The 13,998-nt window shown below is 39.9% G+C and overlaps 1 protein-coding gene across 4 annotated transcripts in view; it reads right to left on the reverse strand.

Moving 5' to 3' along the window:
• Window positions 1-13,998, reverse strand: part of AFF2 (AF4/FMR2 family member 2) — a 334,331-nt gene that overhangs the window by 290,665 nt on the left and 29,668 nt on the right. The window contains exon 1 of one of the 4 annotated variants that reach the window (XM_032196113.1): window positions 10,189-10,258. The exons of the other annotated variants lie outside the window; for them this stretch is intronic. Coding sequence (XP_032052004.1) covers window positions 10,189-10,223 — 35 coding nt within the window. The 5' untranslated portion in view covers window positions 10,224-10,258. Of the gene's footprint in view, window positions 1-10,188; window positions 10,259-13,998 lie in introns of those variants that run through there. 4 annotated transcript variants of the gene reach the window in all.

Here is a 13,998-nt window from a genome sequence, read left to right on the forward strand (position 1 = left end):
TCTTTATATACATATTTTTTTCCTGATGACTGGCATTTAATAATATTGCATCTTCATTTCAATGAACAGAAAGAGTACATTGAAAACAAAGTGCTGTCATTTAAAAAATAAGAATATAAAAAGCAATTTATTCTTTTTACATTTGTACACTTAGCTAGAAAATGCCCATTTTGCCTTGTCCATGGTGGGGGGGGGGACACACCATCTCTCAAACCTCTGCTTCTGCCATGCAGTGAAAAATAATTTTAAGTACTAAGACAGAAACAGTCCCTGAAAGCCTGCAGGTTTAAGGTTGACTCATGTTTTCTGCTCTCTGAATTATGTCTCCATCTGCTCTGATTTTGGGGATTGGAACCAGGTCTTGGGCTAAGAAAGTTGATGCCAACAGCTTGTGGAGCCAGTGCCCATCAAAAAAATGTGGTGGTTTCAAAGTGAATGGCCCATATCAGTAAGTATTGTTAAGCCACCACTCCAATGCAGCAACACAGCGTGCTAATTAAGAAGAAGCAGCAGGTGCATAATTCAGGGGTTACAAAAATGGACTTAGGATCAGTGAGGTTCTAGACTCAGTAATATTTGGTCCAGCTGTTTATCAGACTTCGCACATTTACATATGACCTTCTTCAATCCCTCCTCTCCTCCTGCCCAGCTCAGAAAAATCAATAGTGCTTTGTTGTAGGGTTATGAGAAATTCCAGAAGTGCAAGATAAGCTACTCTCACGGTTCAACCATAATAGCCAATGGAGCTCAAGGGAACTCACAGTTACCTGGGCTATGGCTCACTGTTCCTGGGTTATGACTTGAGGATATTTTGATGCAAGAAAAAAGAAAAAAGTTACCATCATTTCCTTTTTTTTTTTTTTTTTTTTGTGCAAAAGACTTACTTCCCATTTCCTGGGAAGCCTTCTGAGGCCTGAACTGTTGGACAAATGGAACCAGCAAGCCCCCACCTTCTCCTCCTCCTCCTCCCACCGATATTTAACAGCAAACTTATTTTTAAAGTAAAACAACTGTAGAAAGTTGTGTTTTTTTTCTTTTTGTTTGTTTATTTTTCAACTAACTCCAAAATTATTTAGAAGTAAGAGCTCACTTCATTGGAAAAAACTAAGTTACAGTACAATTCAAGAACCTTGTTTGTATAGTGGGATTCTTCTCTGTTTTGCCATCGTAAATCCAAAGTAACACCGCAGGGCTGAATTGTGTTACACCAGATTTTCAGAAAATAAAGGAGACCGCAGCCCTGCCTGTTGACCTCTGTGGGATTTTTGCGTAAGTGATTACTGCAAGATAAAGCCTTTTGACATAAGGTGGAGTGAAACTGAATTTTAAAAGAAAAATGTGCAAGAGAAAATACAAGGCAATTATCTGATTACTAATAGGAAGAGGTACAGAGCCACAGCATATAATGTTCTAGGGATTATCCAGCTTTGAACAATGCTTGCTTAACAGCTGCTACCGAACTGTGGTTTGTGTACTTGGCAGAGTGTTTCATTAATGATAATCTACAGTGTTTACAGCCCATAGGCCTCTAAATATGTTAAGAACCTTTTTTATTTGTATTTTATAATCCTTTTCCCTTATGTTTTATGTTTTTCTTGATATTTCTGAGATCTGAGGAGGTTTATGTTTCAAAATGATTCATTCCACTCTGACAACTGCAGAGCAAGATTGCAGTAAATGTTCCCTTGTTATCAAGACTATGTATTTATAAACAGAGAGGAATACTATCTAAATTCATACCAGGGCTTGGATCACCACCAGCTAATACATTCAGATGCCAATATACAGTGCTCTATTGTTTACATGCAAAAGTAAATGTCAAACAGAGGTGTCTTTGCCAGTTGCTAGATATTCCTCAGTCACTTCTTGGACCTGTCAGGTTGCAGCAAATTGAAGCTGCCTTATTTTTGACATTGCATTTGACCTGAACTTCATTTAGAGGAATCCTGCAATTATTTTAAAGGTATAGTATCGATTAAGACTTTGGTTTGTTTCAGAATTCGGCTTTCAGATCCTTGCCTGACCCACTCCTCGTGGCAAAACTCAGGTGATATTAGGAAAACAGAAGATAATTAAGAATCTAATTCCACTGCAGAGTGGATTATGTATTATGTAGAACACTAGGAAGAAGATCACGATCCAAAAGCCAAGTCACTGAATTCTGGCTGTAATTGTTTTGACACTTGGGATTTCGGTGGCCATGATTCTGTCATGATAAAACCAAAGCAGATTATTGCCTCAAAGCAATTAGCATAGTTAATTTTGACACAAGACAGCACACTTCTCTTTCACTATTTTCCCCTTCTTTCATCCTCTCCCCCTTTGTACCATCCTGACACGGCTGCTTTCCCCGTCTCGGCGATGCTGAGCAGCCGGGAGCCCTCCTGCCAGCTGCGCTCCCTGGGGGACGTGGCAGTGCAAAGAGCTCCCTTCACCCGCAGCGGTACGGCCCAGAAACTCTCAGCGATGTGTTAGCCTCATTCCAACTGGTATCAGAGGGGCACAAGCACCACATCTCAAGCTGCTAGAGGGCTTTTTTTTTTTTTTTTTTTTTTTTTTTTTTGCACTGGCCCTCCAGTGCGCCAAGCTGCTGAGCTAGGCTCACTGAAATGTACACTTGAAAGAAATTCTCTCCCCTCCTGATCACTAGTGGTTTCTATAGAAACAAGAAGGAATCTCTGTTCTTCTCTAAAATTTTCCCCTAATGCTTTTATACTGTATGAAACCATTTTTTAATTTTTTTTTCTTTAAAGATTCCACAGCTCTCCATTTATAACCTCATTTATCCAATTAAAGAATAGATTAGATTAAAAAAATGGGCATGGGGGTTAAATTTAAAGTAACACAATCCTGTGCATTAACTATCTGTGGTCAAGCCATCTCTCCTGGGTCATTTTATGGCTCAAGCATTTCAAAGTAAATAGTTTAAAACAACGGTACATCACAAGAGTTAAAAGGGGTCAAGAGGATATTTACTTAACCACTAGTTGACTTTTTAACTTAGAAATATTTCAGCAGTTACTGTATTTAAATGAAATCCATCTCCTCAGTGTCCCCATAAATTACTCTACAACTCCAGGGTTCCCATCCATATTGCAAGTCACCACCCCAATGCCTGGAACTTCTTCTGCTTTAGATAACTGTGATGTTTGCTTGCTTTGTTATTGTGCCCTTCTCTGGAGACTGCATTTGCACAGGAATTGCTAAGGCTTGTAAATATTGTATCTGCCTTGTTGTAATCACTAGGCAAACATACTTGCACTCAGTCTTATAAAAAAACCTAAGAGCTGTTGAGCCATGAAAAATTTCTCTAACAGGGGTTTGACTTCAAGAAAAAAAAATGGAGAAGAAAACCTTCACACCAAACAGACTAACAGAGGCTATGCTAGCCAGAAACCAAAACAGCAATACAAACAAATGTTATTTGGGGTCTACTATTCCCTTCTATCAGAGGAAAAAGAAGACAATCATTTTTCACACCATAATGATGCAATATAGCATGTTTTTATAAAAACAATAATAGGCACTCATTTTCAGTGCACATAAATAACTTTCTCGTATAGTCAAGTCATATTTACTCTCACATGTTTACTTGGAAAGTTTAATATTCATGCACACACAAATCATTTACTGTAGGTAGTGAGCTGAACTCAACAGAATAGAGGTTGATTATATTAGGCAATTGCAGATGGGACCAAATGCAATCCTGATGTCACTAACGCAGCAAAGTGACGCACAGGACAGCTTCTGTCCGGCGCGTCTGAAGGAGACGCTCAGTACAAACACCAATTTTGCTATTGCTATTTACTGCACCAGCACTGTCTGTCAGCAAAGATGACAACAAGACAGTCTTGGAGTTGCAATCTGAAGTGTTATTTGCTTTCCAATCTTCTGTTAGTTTGGCTGTATTTTTGCATTGTAAGAATTAAAAGTCCCCTGCAGGTGCTAAGAATATTATGAGAGCTGGAAATGAACAAACTGCTGGGTCAAATTCATCCCTAGGTAAACTGTACACCAGCATACAATTCTTGCATCACTATAACGTTTAGACTTCCACCATCATCTTTGAGGATCTAGCATAATAATATGCTTGAATTCAGTCACCTCAAAGCTCTTGGTGGGTCTTGTTAAGACTTACCTCAAAAGATTTTTTTTTTTTTTCTCAAGAAGAGCAGGAAAAGAAAAACACACTGCATTTTTTTCTTCAACAAACAGGGTACCTTACCTCATATTTTGTAATATTTGTTTTGCTTGTTAGATTTGAGATGATGGCTCCAAATGCAAAATCCCCAATTCAATGTAGGAGAATTGAATAAAGAAACATGCCAGCGTTGTATTTTTTTTCCAGAACAGTTAGTCCCATCATATAAATAGCTTCTTAATGTTGTTTTACATTGCCAGAGATAACTTGTACTATAACTAATGTATTTTAAGTTTCTTAGAAAAATAATTACCAAGCATTTGCTCCACCAGTAATAATCATGCTTGAAGTCATCAATTTGGAGAATAATGTTTGTTCCATTTTACTGCAGAAAAATATTTTGTGTCTACAAAAAAACATTTTCAGCATCAAATTTCATTTCACTTTGGAATGTTCAAGCATTACTAGGAAAAACAAAACAAAACAAAACAAAACACCACCTCCCAGCCCAGACTGGCACTGCTCAAAGGCCAACATAAGAAAAGATGCATACAACTGGATCGCTTATTTCAGTGCTCAGCAGTCAATCAGTGATACACTGATATTAACAAGGATTGAAATATCGAGTGCCTGGTGATCTGCCAAAAAATCGTATGTTACCTGCTATGCGTTTTCTCTTTTTGTCTCTTCAGGGAAAAGAGCTCTGTACAGCTTCATGCACAGAAACCTATTTTAAAAGATATGCTGGTCAAAGGGGGTCCTGAAAATTTCACGTTGAGAACCAGGAAAAAAATACGTGCCGCAGCTAACTTTTACTGTCGTATCTGGAAAGCATTTAATATATTCTAAACTAAAAGTCAACACATATATGGTAGAAAGGAATGTCAGGCTTGCACTGTTAACTAATTTTTAGTTCAGAAAAACTCTGTGAAAGTAGGAAATTTCTCTGCCGATATTGGACTCTTCTAAGGCCGCCTGGTTCCTAACATGGCAGTGGGGAAGAAAAGCCACCTTGATGCAATTACACAACTTCTAGAACAAAACCATCCCAACAAGCAGATGCTCTTTGTCGCTAACAGCAGAACATGCCTTCGTTCTTCCCCTTATTCCCAGTTTACCCCACCCAGAACTCGAGGTCCTACTTGTGTGTGACCATCTCCAGCTCTCCTGAACACGGTTAAAGGAAACCACTACCTATTTGCTGTGGCCATTATGAGATTATGTAGCTAAACAAGAATATCCAGTTGTTGGTCATTGATTTATCTATAAAACGGTAACTGTAAAAATGATAGAAGAGGTTCTGTACTAGATAGTCTTGTGAAACAGTTTATTACTTAAGCATTAATGACCCGTTTAGAGGTCTTTACTGGTCAGGTAATGACCAGCTAAAGGAGTTAAGGGCCCGAGGCAAAGCACTCTAATAAAACCATGCATACAGCATGTGGTTGGTTCCTCCGAATTCTATTAGGAGAGAGGAGCATAAAGGATAATGAAAGACATGTCCAAGAGGCAATCATATCAGCCCTCTCATTTTATATCGGGCATAATGCGCGTGGCCTTATTCCGGCTGCACAAATCACACCTTGTTTATACCACCACCCCTCCCTGAGAAGAGCAGTAACTGCAGCCAAGAATGGCCAGTCATGAGATGTGAGGTGTTAAGGACCCTGTTCCTTTAGGCAAACAAACCTTCATTCAACGGAAGGAGCCCGTGCTACTGTTCAAACACCCGCTATGCTCTGGACCTGCAGGGAACACACGCTCAATGCACAAGGAAGGGAGCTGATATGCTGACAGGCACCTCAGCCGCTCCTGCAGGTCCTAAATCTGACTCTAGTAGTATTAAAGGTGGAGGGATTAAGAGTTTTCTGTATTTCCAAGCAAATCTACTCAAAAACACTGACTTGAATATGAATGCCCCCTTGGTTGCCTTTTTTACTGTTTGCATTATGAGAAGAATCACATTAAAACAGGAGCGTAATATGGATCTCCCTACTCTAAGACTGAGACAAAGCAGCTGTATGTATATCTTTGCCAGTAAATGAGAAGCCAGCAGTTGGAACAATAGCCAGGGCCCTCGCTCTTGGCTTCAGAGGCAGGTAAAACACTCGGGCCCACATAACCGCATCTCGCTATTACAGCCCCACAGCATCATTGATTTCAGCCCTGATTTATGGCATCATTTGTTCCTGATAAGAGCCACTTGCCAGCACTACTCAGAAAAAGTAAAATACAATCTAGGAGAGGAAACTAGAAAGAAGAGAGGATAATAAGAAGAAGGAACTGCTAGAGAAATCCGCACAGATTCCTGTATTTGCAGGACAAGGTGTTCTAGGCACAAGCAAGCTTAATGGCTCAGCAGTTATGGCTGTATCATCAGTGGTAAAATGAGGATAAAGACCATTCTGATGACTTAGTCAAAAAGTTACTTAATTTCACTGTCACTTCTATGACTACAGTATATTTTGAATGTTTATTTTAAAAACCACTCTGCAGTGTTTACATGACTAATTATAATAGCTTCCTTAAAGTATTTCCAATTTTCTGTGTAAATAGCCTTTTAAGACATGTTGAGGCTTATTTCAGAATTTAACAATCTTTCAGAGCCATTGCAGCTAATTGTATAAATACCTATTAAGCCAAATTTAAGTTTAACTCATGTATAGAGTAGAAAAATGGTAGCTTTATACTCACACCATTCCAATCTGAAAGGTCAGATATCTCAGTGCTTTATTTCAGACCATCTGAAATGATCACAGTACAGCCTAGGCATTCACTGAAATTAAATTTTTCATCAAATAAGTGGGCAGAGCAGAAAACACACACAATATTAAACAGATATGATTATTTCTACAGCTGTACACTTTGAGCAGCTCAGAATAGGAAAATAAAATTCAGGCCCTAACTAAGAGCTGATTCAGTGTGTGCACCACAAAGGCTGAATTTAAACCAGAAGATTTATTCATTTTTAGAGCCAAATTATAAACTTTTGCAACACAGGGTTAACAGCAAAAGTGCTGACACAACAGTAAGCGTATAGTGGCGCCTGCAAGCAGCGCTATAATTAATCTAAGTGTACTGTCATTACACTAAACGCTGCTTCTGCAGGATCATTCCAAATCATGAGGCACTTTCTCTCTTTCTCAGATAACATGCAGTTTATTTCCAATCATGGGCATTTCCAGTCGTAGCATGATTTGCTAAAGGAACATTAGGTCTCAAAGCAATATCTTAATCAAATCAGAATTTTCTTCTGTAAAACAAATCTTTGGCTTTTGGAGAATTAGTAACATCTAATGCCTTAGGATAGAGATGTGAAACTGTGAGCTGAAATACGCACTGCTGGAGACCGTACTCAGCCTCCTTGCTTCTAGCCATTTACAAGTACATCTATCTAACCTCCTACCTACACACCTACACTTTATATGGTCATAAACCACCAATGCAATATCTAAATTATACCCTGAAAACTCCAGGTTGGAAATGGGTTGTATGAAAATTCACCTCATGTGGTTTATTCATTTCTGCAAGAATAGAAGGCTCTGATTCCTTTTGGATGGAACTCGTTTAAACAAAGCCCAACAGCAAACACCCATAAATTAAAGCATTATTGGTATTTATGCAAAGAGATACACGTAAACTGTGTGAATTCTGCGTAAAAGGCTTAAAAAAGGAAAGCAGTAGAATCTCACACATACAACCCTAACTGCATTTATAAAGTTATTAAGTACTTTGTGAATTAATACTTTGAAGTACTACAAGGGAAGAAAAAAACATCCTGTCTTGAAACCTGTTTATTCACATTTAAGATTTTCCCTACTGCCATTCACATCCATTGAAGTAGGACTGCCCTAATAAACTAAGAAAATATAGGAACAAAATGAATTTAAGTATTTCACTGTATCTATGTGAAGCTGCTAATTTATAATAAATAGACATTTACCCAGAATATATTCCCTTTACTTCAACATAAGCTATATTTGAAGCAATAGTCTGCCTTGGGAATTTTATGACCAAACTACTATGATTATGTTTACAGAGTTTAAACATATATACCAGAATTACTCATTCTTTACTTTTGATATACAGGTCTGTGATTAAAGAGCAATCTGAATTCTACGCCGGAATTTCTATAATAGTAATATTAACATGTAATTGCTACACTATATTAATGTAAATCACTTTGTAAAAGCGTTAGAATCTTCAGTGGAGTGCTGGAAAAATTTATGTACGGCAAAATGATAAAAAAAATACACAATAAAAGTCAATGGTGAGTTTAGAAGCCGGGGTCACTGGGCCAGCACAGACCACTGCTCATTCACCATCTTTGCCCTTTGAAAACAGAGTTGCAACTCTGAGAATTAGATAAAACAACTTTAGAAGAACGTGCTTAGAAGACATCAAGCAGATGTAGCACAATCATTCACGCTAAGGCTACTGTGGTGCAAAGTCAAGTTATGTTTTCCCACTAATAAATATATTTTATCTAGCAAACAAAGAATGCAACAACGCACATACATACACATATAGACTCAGAGAAGCCACAAAACATGCCTGATGACTACTCTACATTTTAAGAGTGAATAATGTGTGATCACAGACATATGGCCCTAGCCACTAGTGTGTCAAAACCTAGAGCAAAGAAGTATTAAGATTATCCTTAAATCAGTATTAAAAATCTGAAGTACTAAGATTATTATTTCCTATCTAAAGATGGTGGTCCACAAACATTTGAAATTAGCAGTAATTTTGCTCCCCTCCTTGTGTAGGTAGCGGCATTCATGCAACTGCGCAGGCAAATAGACCAGGAACTTAATGTAGCTGCAAAGTAATTCCCTTCCTCCATGCCCCTTTCTCTCTCACACATACAACAGGAAAAAAAAAAAAAAAAAAAAAAAAAAAAAAAAAAAAAAAAAGGCACCTTTCAACAGGATCACTTGCTTAATCTGATTCACAACATGACATCCTAAAGGCCAGCATCAGCACAAGGCAGACGGGACAAACGCAGAGCTGGGGGAGGGCCGGAGAGGAAGACAGCACTTGTCCTGGCAGCTTGCACGTGTCAGATTTTAAGTGAATGACAAACCACGCCTACAATTTACAGTGTCCAGGCTGAGGGTGTTTTATGGCTGTTTAGAGAACACCCAAGGCTCATTATTCCCTTTGTCTTTTGCAACTTCTCCAATTCTGACTTTCGGAAATCCAACCTACTTCTGGCTCAGCTGACCACTCATAAAAACACCACTGACAACTACCACTGCTGCGTCCGCGCTGGGCAGCAGCAGCACATCAGGCTGTCACTACAGGACTGGACCAGCCCCGTTACAGCCCGCAGGTGTACCTGTGGCATGGAAACTCAACTGAAACAACATCCACAGAACACACCTGTGGAGTCCCCCGGGTCACTTGGTGGGGCAATTCTTCAAATTACAGACATCTCCAGAAAGCTGCTGACTAAGAATATCCAAGGCCAATGTCCTGAAATGTTCAGAAAAGGGGTTACCAAGGGTGCACTGTCCTCTGTTGGCTGAAAAAAGACTTCAGCTCTGAGACAAGACAGTCAAATTGTGTGGCTGACCATAGCCCACTGCTAACCATACCCAGGTAACCCTCAACACACCCACGTCACGAGCATGCCTGACAGCACAGATGCATGCAGCAAGCTTTAGGAGCCAGAGACAGGTTTTCAGCTGCTGCCTCCACATCTACTTAACCTACCTTCACATTTTCAATGTCTTTTCCTCAGCAGTATAAAAGATCTGCTGAAATCACAAGGCAACAAATGACACAGGCAAGCAACTAACACTTCAGATACGAAGCACCCCATCGTGGTGTGGAACCACGGTCACAGGTCCTGCTGAGCCTCACGGGCAGCGCACACACCCCCATGTTACAACAGCACCTCTCGTCTCTCAGCTGAGACTAGAAGAAGTAATCCTGCCATTTTATCCAATACCCATCTGCTAGAAAACACAAGCACCTCCAGCCCAAAGACCCAACCCCCTTCAGGCGAATCCCAGGGCACAAGGCTACAGGATCAGACTTACTTCTGGTGCTGTGGCTGCTGCATTTTCGGAAGCATCGTAGCTCATCTTCAGGCAGGTGCATGGGGTCCAGTTTCTCCAGGATACCTTTCCCAGGCAAGGGTGCAGGCTCTGCCCCCTCAGGGCACCAGGGGCCCCGAAGTCGTGCTCTTTCTGTCCCCAGGTTATAACAGAAAAGCCACAAAGTACCATGAAGGCAGAAACATTTTGTTGAGGGTTTTGCTACTTTTAAGGAAACATGATGGGCTCAGACATCTCGCATCAGAAGAGGGCTGTAGGCACCAGATCATTAGTGGGCAGATACAACCCTGAGTCAGAGCCTTATGCCAGCCCTAAAAGGCAGGAGCTCAGACATCACTGTGGAGCTTACATTTGCTAGTGGCTAAATCTAGTGATTAGTCAGCACCGAGAGCTGCTGAATCACTCTTCAAAGGCACCTATCTCTCTGCTTACATCAGCTACGCAGCCGCTGCACTTCACTGGAACAGGCTGGGCTGCCCATCTGTGGCTAGGACCCTTTTATGAAGCTTGCACGATGCCCAAACTGCAACGCAAACAGCTGACCCCTGACCCACCGCAACGTACACGCTAATAAATTAACAAGACTGACAGGCACGGCAAAGGATGCATGATGGCTCATATGTAGTTCGTCTATTTTTTCTGATAAAATAATTTCAAATGGAATGTGATATTTATCTTTCGTCTTAGCAATCATGAATATATTTAAACATCTTTTCAAGTTCTTGTCAATTCAGAATCCATCTGTCATTATTAATTGTTTGGGTGTTAATTATTTGTGATTAAAAACATGTAGGCATTGATATTCATACAAGACAAATGACATACGAAGCAGATGAGACAATTAGCATGAATTACTTCAATAACCCTGAACTCCCCCAAATCTTTGCATCATTAAAATCTGTCTCTGATTAACAAAAATAATAATAAAAAAATCATGAGATTAATCTATTTTATTACTGTGATTCTTTAATGCTTTTACTGACCATGACAGACTTCACCTGACTAAATCTGAATTCTGTCAACTCTCATCGTAACAAAACCCAGTCTTAGAGATAAGGTGCTCTCCACAGGGGCTAAACAAAAGCAAATCAATATTTTCTAGCTAAAGGACAATCTTTGAGTCAAGATCTGTGTGAGGAAAATCTTTACGCAATTCTTAGAGGAAACTAACTACTTAGAAATACATAATAAGCAATTAAACTTATTGCTTCAGAATTTAACAGGAGTTTTTAAAACAGTGGCAATTATTTTCTCATGCCAGTGGATGAAATTTCTCATGGTTATGTGTTAGCAGCACTTCAACTAAAAATGATTCATGCAACAGAAAACATTCGTAAAATAGAACAGAAAAAAAACTAATAAAGTAAAACTTCTGCTCCTCAGTGATAAAAGCAAACAAAAGACATATTGCTTTACAGGGGTTTTATCCGTGAGAGAATTTTGGTACTGCTCTAGTAACCACTTTGACAGAAAATGGCCGTTAAGCCCTATGTAAAGAGTATCTCTGAAATTTTTCTTCTGTTTTTGTTTCCTTTTTATATCTGAAATCAATTAAACAATAATTAAAAATTGATTTTGAAATGCTTAATCCTGCACATTTCTGCACTTTTTTTTTTTTTTTTTTTTTTGCTTGTGGGGAGACTTAAATATCACCGAACAAAATCCTCACGACTTTTCTTACCAAACAGGAGGATTTATAAGAGACAGAGAGGCAAATCCTACTCTTCTTATTTAGAGGAGTGCTGCTATCACAGTCAACAGCACTGCGGCATCTTTAAAAGCAACACAGCTTACACCATATCACTGGAGTCAACAGGAGTGCCCGAAGGATGACAAACAGAGCTATGTTTCTGAAGTACTGTAACACCTAAACAGAGACAAATTAGACACACTTAGGGGAGGCGTGTATAAGTAAGGTTACGACAGTTCCGCAGAATGTCGCAGTTCGGTTCAAATCCTCAATCTGTCCACTCACAGCGTGGCAAAAAGTCAATACGTGTATTTCAGGAACTATCAGTAACTTCCCCACTAAATCCTGGTTGTGCTACAAACATGGGAATTTTCCAAAAGACACGGGTTACATCCAGCAAGCAGAAACATCTGATATGTCTGTTCTTGAAGGTTGCGAGAAGGACCTCCTCTGACCACGAGAGGGAGAATTGAATCATACACATTGTTTATTCACATCTATTTCTTTCTCAAACCAAGCTCAGGAGGAGCACACTTTGTAAGTTCAATACAGCCAGGCGACCCACCTCCCAGCAGTGGGATCCCTGCCTACACACACTTAATGGGGGCTCGGGAAGCGGGGTGAACAAAACCAAATCCCAGAACATCTCTTTTATGGAGGGATGTTGAAGCAGAGTCAGGAAGGGTGAGGTCACTGAGGAGGCACTTCTTGAAGGCAAGTTGGGTCTGAGTTTTCATAAGGATCTTAGACTCCTGAAAGTTGCAACTAGGATTCTGAGGTTTTAGCTGTGCTTTGCTTTGTCTTTTTCACCTCAAAATAAGGTTACTGGTGTACGCTGCCTGTTTCTGTAGCCCCACTTCACAGGTGCCACTGGTGCTCCAAGTGTGCATGGGCTGCTGGCTAACTTTCAGGTGGGACTTCAGATGTTGGGCTTAGCTCCTGGCACTCCTGCTAGCTTGGATCTCACCTACTAGGAAGTTTCCTAATCATCATATGGAAGACAGCAACAATTACGACCTGAGCTCCTCCAAAAATATAATAAAATAAAATAAAAAGATTGGGAAGGTCCTGATGACGGAGTATTTTCCATGAAAAATATGAGACACTGAAACCTGACCTTTCCCTCAAGGCTGCAGACCTAGAGTTTGCTGATAACCTTTCAGGCCTGCTGCAAAGAGCCACTATTTTCTGGGCCACCAGGGAAGTCACAGACTGAGGGATGAATGAGATTGTCATGAGAGGTTTATGTTTATTACATCCATTGCTGCTGATAGCAATAACTAAGAGGAGTCCCCACTGTACAAGCCTTTGCAGATCTGCAATAAGTTCTTATGTTCTGGTTATGTTTCAGCGCTTGGAGAAGTGCAGAGTAATGGAGGTAAATAAATAAATTACAACATACTTTTTTTTTTTTTTTTTTTACCCTGCTTCAAAACACAATCCTAGTCCTCATTTTTCAGAATCAACCATTACTCATGCTCACTCCTGAGGATCGGCTTTATTTACAAAAGAACTCATAACCATATGACATCGAGCCTATCTCCTAGCCTCCCTATGTTATTTGTGACTGGAATAATCACAGAGCATTTATAAGAAATTTGAGGCAGTATTAAGCGCAGAGCATATTTTGGGTTTTGGCCAGGATGTCTGGACCTTTTACTGTACTCAGTCAAATATATTATGCTGATCTCCAGCCAGCGAAAGGAGATGGGAAGAAAGCTCTGTTCAGCTGAAGAGCAACACAGTGGATGTGACTGGGACCCAAACATTATTTGTCAGCAGACAGATGGGAAAGCCCCATCCCAAAGCAACGTGTAATGAACAGCTACTGATGGCATGATCGAAACAGGCAATACGTGTTTACATTCTGCTGCTCCTGAGGCATGCAGTTATTTTTCTCCCCTGGATTTTGAATTCCTTTTTCTTTCCACAACATGGCTAAAATCTAATCCTACATACTGAAACTACTTACAAAAGCCAGCTTGTATCTGACATGCAACAGCAGTACAGGAACACCTGAGCCACATTTACTATGCCATTGCAGCTGCGACAAAATTAATGAGCTGACCTATATGAGAAAGGAGTCAAAACAAGCTTTTCCT

Source organism: Aythya fuligula, chromosome 13, assembly GCF_009819795.1.
Source record: "Aythya fuligula isolate bAytFul2 chromosome 13, bAytFul2.pri, whole genome shotgun sequence".
NCBI classification, from domain to species: Eukaryota; Metazoa; Chordata; class Aves; order Anseriformes; family Anatidae; genus Aythya; species Aythya fuligula.